Here is a 17,581-nt window from a genome sequence, read left to right as displayed (position 1 = left end):
AACGAAGATAGAGAATATTTTCAGTACCCCAAGTAGTTCTCTCCAGCTTCTTTGTGAATCTTCTCTTCCCATATCTGGTCTTTGGCAATCACTGCTCTGTCTCCTGTCCCCATAGATCTGTTCATATAGAATGTCATGGAGAAGAAAGCACAGTGCGGAGCCTTTAAAACCTGGCTTCTCCCATTTGGATTGCACATATCATTCATCCTAGTTGTTGACTGTGTCAGGAATTCCAAGAGCTCACTGGGGCCGTTCCATCCTACTTCAGTGAGATATGACCCTGGAAGCAGTGCAGCTACCTCCACCAAACCACGGAGGTTCCAGCAGTGTTCAGTCGGAGGGGCACATTGGAGCCATCAGAGCTTCTTACTGCTAGATAAAGAATTGAGAACCTGGTGGTGGTGGAGCATGACTCAGCGCTAGGGAAGCAGAGGCATGGTCATCTCTGTGAGTTCGAGGCTAGCCTGGTCTGTAGAGTAGGTTCCAGGACAGCCAGGGCTACACAGAGAAACTTTGCTCCAAAAAGAAAAACAAAAATAAACAAACAAAAGAAAGCACTGAGGAATTTGTAACAATCCCTACTTTTTTGTTTTCATTATTCTTGGTCCTAAAAGCAACAGATATTTCCAAATATGTTTCTATTAGTTATTTTTTTATATTTTGGTATTATTTATTATGATTACTTTCCCCTTGTTCCTTCCCCCTTCTCAAGTTTTCTCTCTCTCTCTCTCTCTCTCTCTCTCTCTCTCTCTCTCTCTCTGTTTTTCTATAACTCACTGTCACATTTGTGCTGTCTATGTACTTATGGATGTGGGACCATTCACTGGAGCAGGGGCCACCTACCAGGGACCACATAAGAAAACCGACTTTCCATTCTCCAGAAGCCATCAGCTGTCAACAGTGGCTAAGTTAGGGGCAGGGACTTGTGAACCATCCCTCATCCCTGCTGGAACTTTGACTGGCGTGATCTTGTGCCGGGAACCAGAGGTGCCATGGTATGAGTGGAGCTGTCCCACGATATCAAGATGCCAGTGCTTTATTTCAGTCCCACCCAACATCTGGCTCTTATGATCTTTCTGCCCCGGCAATAGATGTTTTGTGGTCTAATAGCACATGTCACTCTTGAGGTCAACGGGCTGGTCAGTATGCCTGGATCCATTCTGCTTCTCATGTATTTGGTAGCATCTCTGAAAAACAAAATCACACAAAACAGAACAAAACAAAACCCCCCAAAACCAAACAAAGCAAAACAAGTCCTTAGACATCACATTTCTATAGAAGACTACTGCCATCCCTTCCGTTCAGTGAGAGTGAGGTACAGACATGCTCACCATTAGAAAATCTGATTTGTCCCAATTTGTCACAGTTTTAACAGTGCTCACAGTCAGAAAGGTGGTGTATTCTACTCAGACCCCCCCCCCCACCATAAGTACAGTTATCACATGTGTGCTGATACACTTTTTTCCCTGTACTTTAACTTGTACTGCATGCATCTTCCTTTTCTGTAGAAAAATTTCTCAGGAAAAGATCAGCAAGCCTGTGGTTAAGAACTTACGTCACGGGGGCTGGAGAGATGGCTCTGGGGTTAAGAGCACAGACTGCTCTTCCAGAGGTCCTGAGTTCAAATCCCAGCAACCACATGGTGGCTCACAACCATCTGTAATGGGATCTGATACCCTCTTCTGGTGTGTCTGTAGACAGCTACAGTGTACTTATATACATTAAATAAATAAATAAATCTTTAAAAAAAAAAAGAACTTACGTCACATCAGAACTTAAAAAAAAAAAAAGAACTTACTCACATCAGAGTTTGCAGACTTTTATGTCAATTTGCTGGAGGACTGATCGAGTCACCTTATCTGTAGGCCTTCATCTTGGTATCTCAGAGGCTGTGGAGTGGGTGAAAGGGCAGATGAGATTTTTTTTTTTTTTTTTTTTTTTTTTTTTTTGGTTCTGGTTTCTCTCTTTTCCTCTCAGCTCTTACTGGAGAAGTTTCTCCTTTAACTTCTCAGTGATTTGGAACTCCAGGCAATGATTCTTTGTGAAATGAGAAGTACTGAGGTTAGAATCAGGCTTGTAATGTTGCACTAGAAGAGAGTTCCAGGAGGCTGGCAGAAAGCACACCCAGTAGCCACTTTATAAGTCCCTGTAGTCAACCCTCTTCGATGATGAAGTTCTTAGAGGCAGAAAATCTGCTGTGTGAGCTCTCCGGACAACGTTACAAACTCTGATGTTAACACTCCCAGATGAATCCCTTTCTACAAGCGTTTGTGAGCATCTATTTGAGCATCTCACCAGAGGCTGGGGAGTGCCGAGTCTCTCTCACAGCTTGGGAATTCTACACTTGAAAACAGAGCACACTTTGCCCTGAGTGATTCCAAAGGCCATGTGGATGGGCTGGTCAAAGTGTGTTTTTTTTTCATTCTCTTCTATTATTTATCATTAATTCACAAATAAAAATTCTGTATCTGATGTGCAACATAATTTGAAATGTAAACATTGGGAAATGGCTAAATCAAGCTATAGAACACACGAATTAGCTCACAGTTACCACTTATTCCTGGCGAGAAACTTAAACTGCTTATTTAATTATTTTATTTTGTTCTACTTTTTGAGATATGGTCTCTGTATATAATCCTGGCTGTCCTGGAACCCATTCTGAAGACCAGGCTGACCTTGAACTTTGACCTTTACAGAACAGAAGGAAAACCAAGAGATCTACGTATAACATGGTGACTAGAGTTTTCAACAGTGTGCCTTCTACTTGAAGATTGCTATTTTTAAAAACAGCTGGGCTTAGTAACCCACCTTAAATCCCAGCACTTAGGAGGCTGATTTTATTATTTTATGTTTTGAGACATGGTCTCATTTAATGTAGTCTGGTCTTGAACTCACTTCTTAATGAGGCTATCCTTGAACTCCTGATCCCTCTGCCTCTACCTCCAAGGTGCTGGCATTCTGTGTACTACTACTCTCATCTCTGATTTTAATAAATGTTGCCAAACAATCGTCCGTAAACAGTAAAATGAATTTGCCTTCTTACCAAGACTGGTTGACAGAACTGTTCACACCACAACTGCCTGGCACCATACCATGAAGAGCTGGGGAGGGATGCCCCAGAATTGCAAAGCTGGATGCCAAGGTCACCTCCAGGACACCACTGAGCTGGGCATGAAACAGAGCATGGTACAGACATGTCTCTTCTGTACACTGAATGAGTCAGTTGGTAGGGTGGGGCTGCCGTGAATAAAATCTTCCAGAATTCTAAAATGCAGCATTTGACCCCAATTTTAGGCCATGAGGAAGAAATGTCTACGAGTATACCTAGGACTTCATGTCCAAGAATGCTATCTATGGCTTCGAGAGTATTAGCGGCCTTGTTGTCACCTTCTGGTTCTGAAAGTTTATACGTTTTCCTGACCAGTGGTACCTTTAAGACTCTCTAATCGAGTACAGAAAAGCTGAAAGTGAGTTCCTGAGAAGTGAGGGACTCATCCGAATCACAAACTAGTTTAGTTTCTGGTGAGGTCTGGTCCTGGGGGCTCCTCTCTCCTGCCAGGGTGGCTTCCTCTTTATGTTCCATCATAGACAAAGGGTCCCACTTATGTGTGACCTTGAGGGAGAGGAGAAGAGAGGTGCCTTTGAGGTGCAGGAAGCAACCAGAGGGAGGATAATGGGGGAGAAAACAGACCATTGACTGAACAGTTACTGTCTGGCTCTTTCACATATGTTACCTTGCCTAGTCCTCGTGCAGTAAATATTATGCCCATATTTGGGAGGTTGAGTCGGTGGGGAGGGGATAAAAATAGCTGTCTGGGCTTTTCAGAGCTTGTCTGATAAGGCTGGGTGGCCTGCTGAGTACTTCGGGGCAGTTATAAATCTTGAGTAGGCATGTGACTGGGTTTTAAAGAGAGCCCCAGAGAGTTGGGTGCCACTGAGATCATATGGTCTGCAGAATGACAAGGACTTCAGACCTCTTGGACTAACTGCTTTCTCTACCACACCCACTCTGTCCCTCCAGGGCTGAGTGTTAGCTTTAGATCACAATGTTTATAGGATGAGATTTTATAATCTTCATTCATGACTTCCTAACTAATCTCTTTAGAGACAATAACCAGACGTGATCTAGCTTCACTTATAAAGGTAGGGTCCTAGTGGCTGGAGGGGACCTCGAAGCGATATGCCCTGTAGCCAAAACATATGAACCTTTTCTAAAATGGGTGTATTTGCATAGGCTCAAGTCCTTCCCAAGTCACACACACACCTAATCCAAAAGCAAGTCCTTGGAATAGAATGCGTTGTAGAGTCTGACAACACTGTTAGCACTGCTGCCCTTTCAATCTAAACCGTTGACAGCTGTTGCCTGGATTGTTTTTAACAATATCCAAATTGATCCGTTTTCCTTCTGGCTTTGATCCTGTGCTTGGTGGTCAGGTTGAGCGTCTCCCCCTCACCTCTGCTCAGATTCCTTCAGCAGCCCTACTGTGTGGTGCAGACCATGCTCCCATCCGTGTGCTGGTTCCTAGTTCTCCAGTTTCTCCTCTGCTTCTCTCCTCTTTCCTCTCTGTCTTCTTGCTATTTCTTCAGTGGGAGGAGGTCTGTCCATCCAGCTTTGGTCTTTGATCTTTGGTGAATGCTTCCCCTTCCCACTCTGTAGCATCATTATAGAATGTCAGCCTCCCAGAAGAACCTTTCTGGACCTTTTTCTGTAGCTGACACTGCTAGACTAGTTTATTCACAACTGCTTTCCTTGCTTTGTTTGGAAGCATCTGACTCTGTTTTTGTTTTTTTTTTCCCTCTTCTGATTTTTTTTTTCTTTCTATTGCCTTCGTGACCAAAACGTGAGCATCCCCGGATCAGGGGCTTGTCTAGTTCATCCAAGTGTCTCCAGTGCCACGTAGAAGAATGCTGAGTGCAGTAGGTGCTCGCTGAATGCTTGTCGAGTGAGCGAGTGAGTGAATGAATGAATGAATGCTGGGACCGTTGAGAAATATTGTCGGAAAGTTGTAAAGCTAAAAGACTTTCTGACCTTTCTCATGGGTGGATGAAGCATGGCAAAGTTTCCATTCCAGGATGGCTTTGTTGTTGTTCCAGTTCATGGAAGTGTCTAAGGACACACTGTCATCAAAACAATGTCACATATGGCTCTGGAAATGCAGATCTGCTTAGAGTTGATTTCTTTGGGTTGTTGTGACCAAGCCCATAAATTGGTGACTTAGGACATCAGAAACATGTTTCTGAGATTCTGGGTAGAACCCATCTTTGCCTCCTGTTAGCTTCTCGTGGTGCCTGGTACTCCTTGATACTCCTTGCTTCTAGCTCTTTCACTCCAGCCTCTGTCTCTGATGCCACTTGGTGTCCACGTCTGTCTTCGTGTGGGGTTTTTTCTTCTTACAAAGTATCGGTCATCTTGGGTTAGTGTGCACACTAATGACCTCATCTTGTTTAAACCTATGTGACCAAATAAGGTCACATTCACAGGTACTGGGGGTTAAAACAGCAGTCTCTCCCCTCACCCCTCATGTGTATTCAACCAATAATGTATTTTAATATTTACTCTTAATGGAGGCAAATTATATACAATTTTTATTGTTAAATTTCACATTCAATTGGCTTGGATGCACTTAAGGAATGATTTAAAATTTGAAAGTAGATACTTCTGCAACACAGTCTTGGATTTGATGAGACATTGCGGTCTGAACTCTACTGATCCAGCAATGACCCTTGGAGCCTTTTGCTCCTGAGGACAGAAGTCTGTGTTCTCACAAGCCTCACCCCCCCCCGCCCCGCCCCATCTTGTTTCCTTTGGGTACTGAGCTACCATTAAGGGCAAAATAAAAACAAAAAAACATTTCTTGCAATTTATTCTTGATAAGCCATGCATGCATGCATAGGGCTGTTAGCAGGAGCTATTCTGTTCGCTGATGCACCCACCCTGCAATGGAAGATCAGGCACCACCTGGGTCACCCAGTGACCCCATGGACCTAAGTGGGAAGTGGAGGGCAGGGCTGAGGCTCTGGGCCAGGATTTTTCTCTGGCAGGGAGCAAGAGAGATCTGCATAGTGGTCATTAGCGTGGACTGTCCTTCATTCTCATCCCAACTACATCCTGAAGGTCCTTGGCCTCATCAGGGTGTACTGACCCTACATTCTGACATGCTGTGTCCCTGGACAACATGTCCTTGACACAGCCCCACTGATGTATTATGACTTCCCCTGGTTCCAACTTGTTTCCATTTTGCCTCTGTTCTCTCCCCCCTTTATCTCGTTTCTGGTCCTGTGAACCAGGCTGAAAGGCCAAACCGCAGTCTCGTATTTCCACTTTCCAGGCAAACTTCTTGGCTGGCCCTGTCTGTTTTTCCCAGGGAACATCTTCTCTCAACCACCGTTCCTAGATTGGGATTTTAAATGCACATTGCTTGTTCTATTTAGGCTTTCACGTCATCTTGATACTTTTCAGCCCATCTCTAACCTTCTCTTCAGGACTGAATTAGCTTTGGGACCCATGTCCTATACAATGACTTTAAGGAATTGAAAAAAAATGCAAACGATTTGTCTGCTCTAAATAGCTTGAAGCTAAGGATAAAAAAAGGCAACAAGAAAAACAACCCCGGCCCCAGCACACATTGAGCACTTTATGTCCGCCAGCTGTGGCGTCCACGAGTGTTGATTTAAGCCTTAAAACCAGGGCAGTCCCTGTCGACCTTGCTCGGCTTCTCTCACACAGGTTTTTGGGAAACATCCATTGTTTCTCTGGCATTCTGGTGAGGGCCCCCACTTCCCCAGTAAGCCCTTCTGGACTACAGAGGCTGAGAAGGAATCAAGGCGCTGTGAATGACTGGAAACAGGGCGGGAGGAGGTCCGCATGCTCAGAAGGGAGGGGCAGCCTGGGAGTAGCGGGCCTTTGAGTCAGCTTGGGCCCGGCTCAGAGACCTCTGATGAGTCAGCCACTTTCAACCACTGAGTCCCAGGGCTCCTGCCCTCCGTCACAGGAGTCTGTTGGAGGGGTTGTTAGGGGACCATTGGTTCTTCCACTATCAACCTGGGATTCATTAAAAATACATCATCAAAGGAACAGGGTGAGGGACTTCCTAAAGGAGCAGCTCAGCCCACCCTCTGAGGTCACTGGCTGCTGGTCCCCTGGGAGGGGCCTGCTGTCTCTTATTTCACATTTGGCAAGGCTTTCTGTTGTGCCTGTAAGTCAAGGGCTCCTAGGGGATGCTAATTTGAGAGTGGGTCAATGGATGAATGGATAAACGGATAGACTGAGAAGGGTTTGGAATAACGTGGGCTGGGCTGTAAAAATGGCGCATGAAGGTAAAGCCAGCAAGCCTGACAGGCTGAGTTTGATCCTCAGGACCTCCACAGTAGAAAGAGGGAACCAACTCTCAGGGTGTCCTCTGTCTCCACACGTGCACTATGGCACATGTATGTGCCCATTCGTTCTTTCTCATTCTCCCTCAAACAAAACCAATAAATGCAGTAAAGAGGAGCTCAACTGGGCCCATGCCGCTTTTCATTGTAACTGTCTGCCCTTCGGTTTCCTCTCTTTCTAGTGAGCATTGATGGTGTTTATGTCCAGGATCACTCTTTGTTGCCAGTCTCCATGGAAACGCCCCAAAGAGGGGAGTTACTGAAATAGTCCAGGCTGGGTTTTCTCAGAACTCTTCTCATCCAGCTGAAATGAAGAGGGCTCTATCCAGCCCCAGGGGAACGGCTGTGAGGCTGAGGTCTGGCCAGACTGCCCTTGCAGGGAGAAGCCTTGGGTGACACTGCTGGTTTTGTGGGCTCAGAACCTGGTATCTGTGGAAATATCAGCTACTTTTCCTCTTTGCATTGCTGAGAGTTGCCCCACTCATATGGGATGGGGCCAGGCCTGGAGCCAGTGACACAATTGCCATTTTGTGATTTACACACTCAAGCTCACTCACACACACACTCAAACTCAGATTCACACACACACACACACACACACACCAGACTCATGCACATTTTCACACACACCCACTTTCTCTTTGTCTCTCTCTGTTGCTCTCTCACACAACCACACACACACACACACACACACCTGTTTTATCCACATCTGAGAAGAGAGGCAATAGTTATTCATGAGCTTGTGGTGATGTCTCACTGGTCACATGTGGAATGGAAAAAGGCCTTTGTAGCAAGACAGAGCCCAGCCTCTGAGGAACTCTGGAGCTTCTAAACCGTGCTTCAAGGATTCCATGGACAATCCAGTGTTTTGAGGAGGAGGATGATACCATATCTTATCTGAGGTTCCATTTATACATAATATGTGTGTGTTTATGTATCTATAGATCTAAATGTATATCTAGATATTAAAATAGAATCTTGCTGCTTGCAGTGTGGTCTAGGAGAGCTCCAACTCAAGACAGTAATCTTGCTGTAGCCACCTGACTGTTGGAGTTATAGGTTTGCACCACCAAGCCTGGTCTACAGGTTTTATTGTAGAACTCTGTGTATACTGTTTAGAAATTAGCTCTCTTGCAGCAAAATAAAACTATTTAGCCCCAAACCTTTCAGTTGGTGCTAATACGTTTTTGGGCTGGTTTAGGCAGGAAGGCCTCAAGGGCCCAACTGATCTTCCCTTGTCTTTCCCCCTCCTCTCTCCCTGTCATCTTTTCTTCCTTTCCTTATTGTATTTCCATGCTGGGGATGAAACCCAGGTCCACATGCATGCTAAACATTCATTGTACTACTAAGCTATTTTCTCAGCTTCTTAAAATGTAATTTTTAAAAGAGTAAAAAGGTACTATGTACATACAAACATACAAAAGGAACACATATCAAAGATTGTAATCAGTTTAAGCAGAGTGGGAACCGGTAAGGTATTAGAACTAGTTCAAAGGGGAATTCAAGGGAGTTTTATAGTTGGTCAGTCATATGGAAATGAATTGGCTAATAGATTCTTAAAAACTGACCAATGCCTGTAAAACAATAAGCTTTAACCTTCGGGGCTTATGTTCTCTACCAGGTGGACATTGTTGACATTTTTGTTGGATGAGAATCATATGTGTTTTTCTCGTAAAAATAAATTTACATCATCATCAGTTTTCTGTGTTAATCTCTAACTTGTACAAAGTTGTAAACCATCCTAATCAGCTCAAGACACAGATGCAGATAGTCTCTGACCATGGCAAGGGCATTTCCTGAGTATGGCCTGTCCTGCACAGCTGTTGAGATGGCTAGAATTCAGTCATAATAAAATAGATGTTTGACTAGATGAGACGTTCTGGAGAGATCGAGAAAACACCCCAGTAACTAGGATAACTTATTTGGAAATAGATTTGCTGGGGGCAAAGCCAAGAAATAAGAGTTATGGGCAAGCCGGGCGGTGGTGGCGCTCACCTTTAATCCCAGTACTTGGGAGGCAGAGGCAGGCGGATTTCTGAGTTTGAGGCCAGCCTGGTCTACAGAGTGAGTTCCAGGACAGCCCGGGCTATACAGAGAAACCCTGTCTCGAAAAACCAAAAAAAAAAAAAAAAAAAAAAAAAAAAAAGAAAATAAGGAAGCCCTTCAGAAAGTCATTCTGAGAACTGTCAGGCTACATGAGGAGGAATGGATCTTCCTGCTCCTGGGTGATAAAGACTTCCCTGAGGCACAGTAGGCAGAGAGGATTTATTTGTCTGAGGCCAGGGACACCAAGCCGGAGAGGCTTCCACAGAAGCAGCTGCCCGGGGTTCACTTCCTGGCTGCACTTCGCAGTTCTATTTTGGTCCTCCTGGCTGTCCCTGTTGCTCCCTGGACTCTCCCCCTGCCGTTTGTCAGCTGGAGGACTCTTCACTTCTGATGGCATCTTGAGGCACCCTCTTGGCTTATTGGATTCTTGCAAAAATCCTGAGATAGGTCAGTCGTTTCATAGAGAGGAGGCGAGTTGCTTAAGGGCACAGCCCGGAGCACAGGTCTTGCTCCAGAGTGCCTCAGAAGTGCCACGTTCTTCCAGACCCCATTAGCCTTTCCTGGTCTCTAGTTCAGCCATTCTCAAGCTTCCTAATGCTGCGACCCTGTAATATACTTCCTCATGCTATGGTGACTCCCCCAACCATAAAATTACTTTGTTGCTACTTTATAACTAACTCTGCTACTGTGATGAATCATAACAGTAACAATCATACCACTGTTATGTAAATGCTATGATATATATATATATATATATGTATATATATATATATATCATAACAGTAAAATATCTGATATATGAGGCCCCAAGGGGCCATGACCCACAAGTTGAGAACCAGTACTCTAGTTCTTTTGTGCGTTCAGTGCTTGGTCCCCAAGAATTGGAAAACTTAACACAAGTTCAGATGGTGGGACATGGCCATTAAGGTTACCCTGCTTTCATTAAAGTTCCACAGTATTTAGGTGTTAATCTTACTGCATCTGAGCCCTAGGTCCTCTGTGTAGTGGCCATGGTTTCAGTTAGACAGTTTGGAGAAGGCACATGGCCATTACACTGGGCCTTGGCTTTTCATTTGACTGGTATAAAACCAGTCACTGATGAAAGCCTTTCTATCAGTTATGATGGGACACTTGGCTCTGTCACTCAGTCCTATCAGCTGCTTCTGCTGTGGCCTCATCCTTTGATAAAGGACCAAATTTCTCCCCATCTTTGTTACTTTCTTTCTTGTGTAATAGCCCATGTTTGGTAAATGTCTAATGGGTAGGGTTAGGGTATGTTTGTGTGTACCTATGAAATGTACACCCGAGTGTTTGGGAAGGAGTTGGCGTAGTCAGGGCAGGATGGTTACTGCTCTGAGCAAATCAGGTGCTAATGCCTATGCCTCTTTGTTGCAGAGTCCAACATCTGTACCACACGAGGCGTGAACTCCTGCCAGCAGTGTCTGGCTGTGAGTCCTATGTGTGCCTGGTGCTCGGATGAGGTAAGGAGCCTATGCCTTATTTGTCAATACAATGACACAGCTCTCACCTCAAAGGGAATATGAGGAAGTTCATGCTGGAGCTAAATGTAAGTGACTATGGCCAAAGAACACAGACTCAGGTTGCTTCGGTTTCTGTGTTCCAACATGATAACCACTATAATGAACATTTTATAGTAATAGAACAGAGAAGGTGATACATCAAGGTATTTTAGACATACATTGGTGAACCATCAGGTGAGGTAGTTACAGAAAGCAAGGAAATCTCTGCTACAGGCATCTGATGCTACCTTATAGCAGTCCCAGGTTGGTGGAAGCTGGGAGTCTGCAGACGTTAGGAAGGAGTTTATTTAGTAATCTTAAGAATGTTCAGTCAAACTCAGAGGTGTGCAATTGATAGCTATTTAGGGGGATCATATGGCCCCAAATTATTTGGCGCCCAACCTGTAGCATTCATTTGACCTCATAAAATGTTCAACACAGGTGTGGCTCCCCATCCCCTCCCCAAATTGCCCCAGACACCATGTTTGTATAGGTGTAGACACACAGAACAATTTCCTCCTAAATGCTGTCTCCATCCCATTCTGAGCAAAACTAGGTGAAGCCTTCCCGAGGACGCGGACACATGGTGGAAAGCTGGCAATGAGTCCTAGAGCCTGCTCTGCACTTCCGCTCCAGCCAGTTTGCTTGGGCATCTTCCTTGCTGTGACTATTGCTACCCTTCCCCAGCCTTTGCTTTGGGCTGGAACATCTCATGGAAGAAGGACTTTACTCTGGAAATGAGAGAAGTGCTAGGGGTGTAGAGGGATGCCAGATCCCCCCCCCCCCAACAAAACCAAACCAAACCAAAAAAATCCAGAAGAGGAATCTTGCATGTGTGTTTGAGTGAGTGTGTTTGTATGTGAGTTTGTATACACTTTTTTTTTTTTTTTCCGAGACAGGGTTTCTCTGTGTAGCCCTGGCTGTCCTGGAACTCTGTAGACCAGGCTGGCCTCGAACTCAGAAATCTGCCTGCCTCTGCCTCCCAAGTGCTGGGATCAAAGGCATGCATCACCACCGCCTGGCTTGTGTACACTTTCTTAGAGATCCTTTTTTCTTCCCTTCTCTCTGACACTGAGGCCCATCTATCTTCTTTCTTTCCTTCCTTTTCTAAAGTATCAATGGATAAAGGAGTGCAAACTCATTGGTGAGGACCAGACAATGACAGGAAAGGTTTAGCCGTGTCTAGGCAGAGGGTTTGTTGTGTCTAAGTCCCTAGGGAATGAGTGTGTCTGAGGGAATGGCTATGTTTGTGGCCAGGCTGGGAATTTGGAGCTGGCAAGAGCTGGTGTGGAGGTAGGGGATGCCTGTGGCTGGAAAGGTTCACAGCAGTTACAGTGGGCGTGAGTCAGCTCCCCAGCAGGTGTTTACCTGAGCCAGAGGCCTTGATTCAGTCGCTGGAGTTACTGCCTCTGCCCTATACGACTCCTCAACCACCCCAGCTATTTCCTGATCTTTGCGTCTCTTCTGGAACCTCTGTGTTTCCTAAAAAGGCAACCTCCTGGGCAGACTGGGGAGGAAGGGAGCAGAAGGCCGTGTTTACCCCCAGAGGAGGGCTGCCAGAGACTCCAAGGCCAGCTCCACACACAGCCTTGGCCTCAGTGTGGGGACTGCTTCTAGGGGCAGCTGCCTAACATCTGGGCCAGATTGATCTCATTTATCGAATGAAACGTTCTCTGGGGCTTGGGGGAGGGCGAGCCCATTCTTCTCCACCCCCACAGGTGCCCCTCCCCTCTGGGCTGCCCTGGAGGCTCAAGTGTGGCGTGGCTGTCTTCCTTCTGGTTTGTCATATCCTCCTGCCTTCAGTCACCATCATGGTTTTGCTAAGCTTCCTTTCTGAGGAAGTTGTAATTCTGCAACAATTCCAGAAGAAGGAGTGGGATGCAAGGATGTCATGTTTGGATTGGATGGCCGGATGTTGGCTGGCTGGAGCAGAGGGGAGCCGAGGGAGCTCCCTGAAGGCCTACTGCTAATCAAGCATGGTCTTCCCTCATCCTTCCCCCCACCCTCCACTCCCCATCTGGATCTTATAGGGATAAACCAGAGCTGGGTTCTGACCAGCCAAAGACCCTCCTTAGGCCACATGAACAGATTCCATGTGACTAGATGCAACTGTGGAATATTTACTGATCACTATGGTGAATCTTTGCCCTCTGGGGCAGACTGAGGGGCCAGAAGGGAGGGAAGGATCAGCTTGTTGATGGGGTGGAGTCAGGAAATGGGTAGCAACTAGGACCAAAGGAGACCAAAGAAGGGAGGTAGAAAGCCCAGTGAAATAGTCCCTTCAGAATGGAATAAAGTGGATGCCAACATCTACCATCACTAAGTGAGAGGGAGGAGGGCGTGGCTGGAGAGTCTGGTGCAGAATGTGTCAAGCAGGGAGGAACCCTGGGCTGTTACTAGAATACTGCTGTTATCTTTTTCCTGAGGGAGCTGGACTTCCCTCCCACAGGGCAAGCTTAACTGTTGAGAGTGTTTGGAGCTTGACTTTAAACAAGCAAAGATGGGGCTGGGAGCATTGCTCAGCTCTCTGCCTCCCCTGTCTTGACTGCTTCAAGTGGTGCTGATGCTGGCAGTGCCTCTGAAAACAACTGGTTGGGCTCTGCTTGTGGTCCTTAAAGGATAGCAGCTCTTGGGTGTGTATAGCAAGGTCTTGGCTGGGTAAGAGGAAAACGGAGCCAAGGGTATGAGTGGGGTGTCTTAGGCCCATCCGAATAGGGTGTGTTCTTGGAGAGACAGAGACATGGTTAGATAATACAGTCAGCACAGCTAGCAGAGACACCAGCTTCACACAGAGCTAGAACCTATATTTTTGGCTCAGGTGGTATCATACTGGAGTCTAGAACCTTCTGAAATCATAAGGTAATTTAACAAGCTGGGAGTGCTTGTTAAATATAAGGGCTCTCGGGGTGGACCCTGGGCCTGTTGCTTCAGAACAGGTTGTTATGGGAGCAAGGGGGACAACATTGCTACTGGTGGAGGCTGGGACTGGACAGGGTGGGTGGAAGTACAATTGGGGTTGCCAGATAAATACAGAACACCCAATTCGAGTTGAATCAGATAGCAGATAATTTTCATCTTGGTAAGCACTGCATATTTCCTAAAGTTAGCAATCTTGAGACAAGAAGAAATGCTAGGAATTGATACTCAGGATACCTGAGCCAGGTTGGAAGGTAGGCCAGTTGACAAACTTGACATCCAAGAATGAACGGGGAAGAACGGGTTTGGGGTTAGCAAGTAGAAGGCTCCATCGGGGACTTACTTCCTGTTCTGTATCTGCCAGGGAAAAGCTCAAGACACTAATTACACTCTGTGTGTGTGTGTGTGGGCGCGTGCCCGCGTGTGTTTATCAGGGTCTCATGATCATGTCTATGGTCTCTTTATATGTATTTTTAACCGGGAGCATAGATGTTCACCTTGAGTTTGGCCCTAAACTTGTTATTGTTAAAATAAAAGAATAAAAATGTATAGTAGGGTCTATCGGTATAGCTCAGTTGGTAGAATGCTTGCATTACATGCTCGAAACCGTGAGTTCAAACCAGCATCGAATAAGCTGGGCACGGTGGCAACATCCTGCAGTGTTGGTCCTCAGGAGGTGGAGTAGGAGGATCAAGGTGGAGGTATAAGTTCAAGGCTGGACTAGGGAGATGATGGCTCAGCGGATAAGAGTACTTGCCGTGCAAGTGAGAGGACTTGAGTTCAAATCCCCAGCACCCACATAAAAGCTGGGCATGGCCCCTGTGCTTCCTACTGCAGTGTTCGGGAGCAGAGACAAGGAGACCCCAGGAGCTTGCTGGCCAGATGCCCTACCCAAAATAATGAGCTTCAGATCCACAGAGAGACCTTCTATCAAAAAGAAGGTGGCTGGATGTGGTGGCACACAGCACACCTTTAATCCCAGCAATGGTGAGGCAAAACCAGGTAGATGTTGGTGAGTCTGAGGTCAGCCTGGCTGTATAGGGAGTTCTGGGGTAGCCAGGACAGCGTGCTGAGACTTTAAAAAAAAAGAAAGAAAGAAAAGGAATATTTCCCTCATCCTCATAACCAACAAAGCATGAATCTAGGGAGACAGCTTTGTAATGCTTTATTACATGTAAGTCCCCTCCCATAGCTTCCTTCAAGGAGAAGAGCGTACAGTAGCAGTGACAGTTGTAATGGGGACTGTAGGAAAGCGGCTGCTGCTACTTTTATTTACGCTGGACCCCCAGAGGATTTGAGTGTATTTGACTCATACTGAGACTTTGTGTTTTGAAATTATCTCACAGTCTTACTTTAGTCCTGGCCCAACCCTGTGAGACAGATATCACAGTGAGGATTATTCATGCTGTACTTTCCCTAAACAGGATTAAGGGGGACTGCTCCTAACTGCGTGTGAGCCTGGAGCCTCCCACCTACGTGGGTGATCACCTTCCTCCCGGGGGCGGGGCTTGACTCTTCCGTTTAACATCCGGGTTTGATGGGAACATTAACATCACTCCCCTTTCTAGTTTTCTCTCTCAGTGACTTGGAGATATCATTTCTTCCACCTGGGCTCTGGGCGGGACTGTGGCCAAGGGTGTTGAAGATGCTGCCTTGCTATCTTTGGAATCTTTCCAGAGCTGAAGGCTTTCAGGAAGAGCTGGGCCATTGAGCAAGCCTGTTAGGTTTCTGACCTCTAACATCATCGATCATAAAGGGAGGGAGACAGCCTGGTCTTACTTTTCAGTGTTTATTTTTGTTTTTTAAAGGAAATTTATAGGAAGCGTAAGGACTGTCGGCACGTCTGGGGATTCTACTCTTTCCTATAAAGACCGAGGTTAGAAAGTGGAGCTAGGAGGGCCCCTCAGAAGCATTCGTTCCCCTCACTGAGCCTGAAGATCCTGGGTGGCTTGCTGTTCTCCCTCAGCTCCCTGGTCTCCTGCTCCTGGTTCCCTCCATCAGCCTCTGTCTTGCTCTGGAAAGACTCAGCTCCTCTGGCATCCCGGTGATTTGATCACGGCCTTTTGGGGAAGATTTTCTCTGAGGTCCGTGGGCAGTTGGAATCAGAGATAAGAGTGATGATGATAATGATGATGTGTGTATGTGCACATGTGTGTGTGTGTATACATACATGTGTGTACGTGTGTTTATATGTATGTAGGGGTGCCTTAGAAGGAAGAAGAGACTGCTTCCTGGGAGTGTATGGTTTAGAGGGATGAGAGACGGGCACAGAGAGGGAGGCTGATCACAAAACCTGGTTGGCCCAGCAGTTAGTTCTTCTCACTGCTTTTCTGTTAGGTGTCAGGGTAGAAATTTTCTTCTCTCATAGTAGGCATGGCCTGTGGTGTCCCTTATGGGACATTTGCCACCAAGAAGGTTAAATCTTATTCCCCTTGTAGAGGCTATTCCTCTGCCTCATAACTGAAAAGCTGAGAGAAAAGGTACAGGCCAGAAGCCCCTTTGTCTTTCTGTTTGGGTTAGGTTGGTGTGTGTGTGTGTGTGTGTGTGTGTGTGGCTGGAGTATGTGTGTGAGGCTGGAGTGTGTGTGTGTATGTGTGTGTATGAGGCTAGAGTGTGTGTGTGGTATGTGTATGTGTATCTGTGAGGGTATTAAGAGTGCAGTGTGTATGTGTGTGTAGTGTGTGTGGGTGAGGATGAGGTGTGAGTGTGTGTCAGTCCTACACTGTATCACCACGAACACAGGCCTTTAAGTCATCAAAGGACCTCTTGAACTTTAGAATGTGTGTGCTGTTTGTGGATTGAGCTCTCTGCAGGTGTGCTGGTGACCAGGTTATGTACAGCTGAACAGGAAGGACTTACCCATCTTTCCTGAATGATCTTCTCATAGCTTCTGCTTGCATCCTGGTCTCTGAATGCCCGGGGCATTCTCTGCTGTACTCCCCTGGGCACCCTTCCTCTCAACTGTCATTTCTACTTTTTATTACATTCTCTAGTCCACAGAATACAATGAAACTTATTTTATGAGGCTACTCACCGACAGAAAATCTAGGTGGCATCTCAGTTGTATCCTCCCAAGCTCTGCAACGTTGGACAAGCTACTTCTTTAAGCCTCAAATATGCCGAGTGTCAGGTTACAAAGGAACTGGAGGACCCTTCCCCCTCATGTCTGCTAACCCCACTTATCAAACAAATCAGGAAACTGAGGCTCAGAGTGACTTCTGTGGTGTCACATGACTAGCTAGTGGTGACCTATATCTGAGGCCTGTTTCCTGATTTCAGTGTCCTTCCAAGAACATTTAATTCTTGCATGTGACATGCAGACACAGGCTGAGGTGATGCATGTCAGTGCGGTTTTTGGTTTTTTTTTTTTTTGTCCAGGGCGAAGGAGGAAGCTGACAGGACAGCACCTCTCCTCACGGCAGTTTTTCCCAGCTTGTGGAGTTTCTTCAGAAACTACTTACCGACAGAGCATGTTAATAGGGGACACTTGCTGGGTACTTGCTGCTTGCATGGTGTTAGTTAGCCTTGCATGGCATCCCTGTGATAAAAGGTTCTTCTTATTGTTAATTCTTTTTAAAGTAATTTTTTTATTGTGGTAGAATACATATAACAATTTACCATCCTGACCTTTCTGTTTGCTTGTGATGTGTGTATGTGTGGAGATCTATTTTCCCCCTCTTTCCCTCTCCCTCTCCCCGCCCCCCACTCCCTTATTTCTTGAGACT

The 17,581-nt window shown here is 46.1% G+C and overlaps 1 protein-coding gene across 1 annotated transcript in view; it reads left to right on the top strand.

Moving 5' to 3' along the window:
• Positions 1–17,581, top strand: part of Itgb3 (integrin subunit beta 3) — a 57,089-nt gene that overhangs the window by 5,496 nt on the left and 34,012 nt on the right. The window contains exon 2 of the mRNA XM_076935628.1: positions 10,816–10,901. Coding sequence (XP_076791743.1) covers positions 10,816–10,901 — 86 coding nt within the window. The remainder of the gene's footprint in view (positions 1–10,815; positions 10,902–17,581) is intronic.

The sequence above is a fragment of the Arvicanthis niloticus genome, chromosome 6 (genome assembly GCF_011762505.2).
Source record: "Arvicanthis niloticus isolate mArvNil1 chromosome 6, mArvNil1.pat.X, whole genome shotgun sequence".
In the NCBI taxonomy this organism is placed as follows: Eukaryota; Metazoa; Chordata; class Mammalia; order Rodentia; family Muridae; genus Arvicanthis; species Arvicanthis niloticus.
Note: the sequence above shows the minus strand (reverse complement) of the source record. Positions and strands in the feature narration are given on the sequence as shown.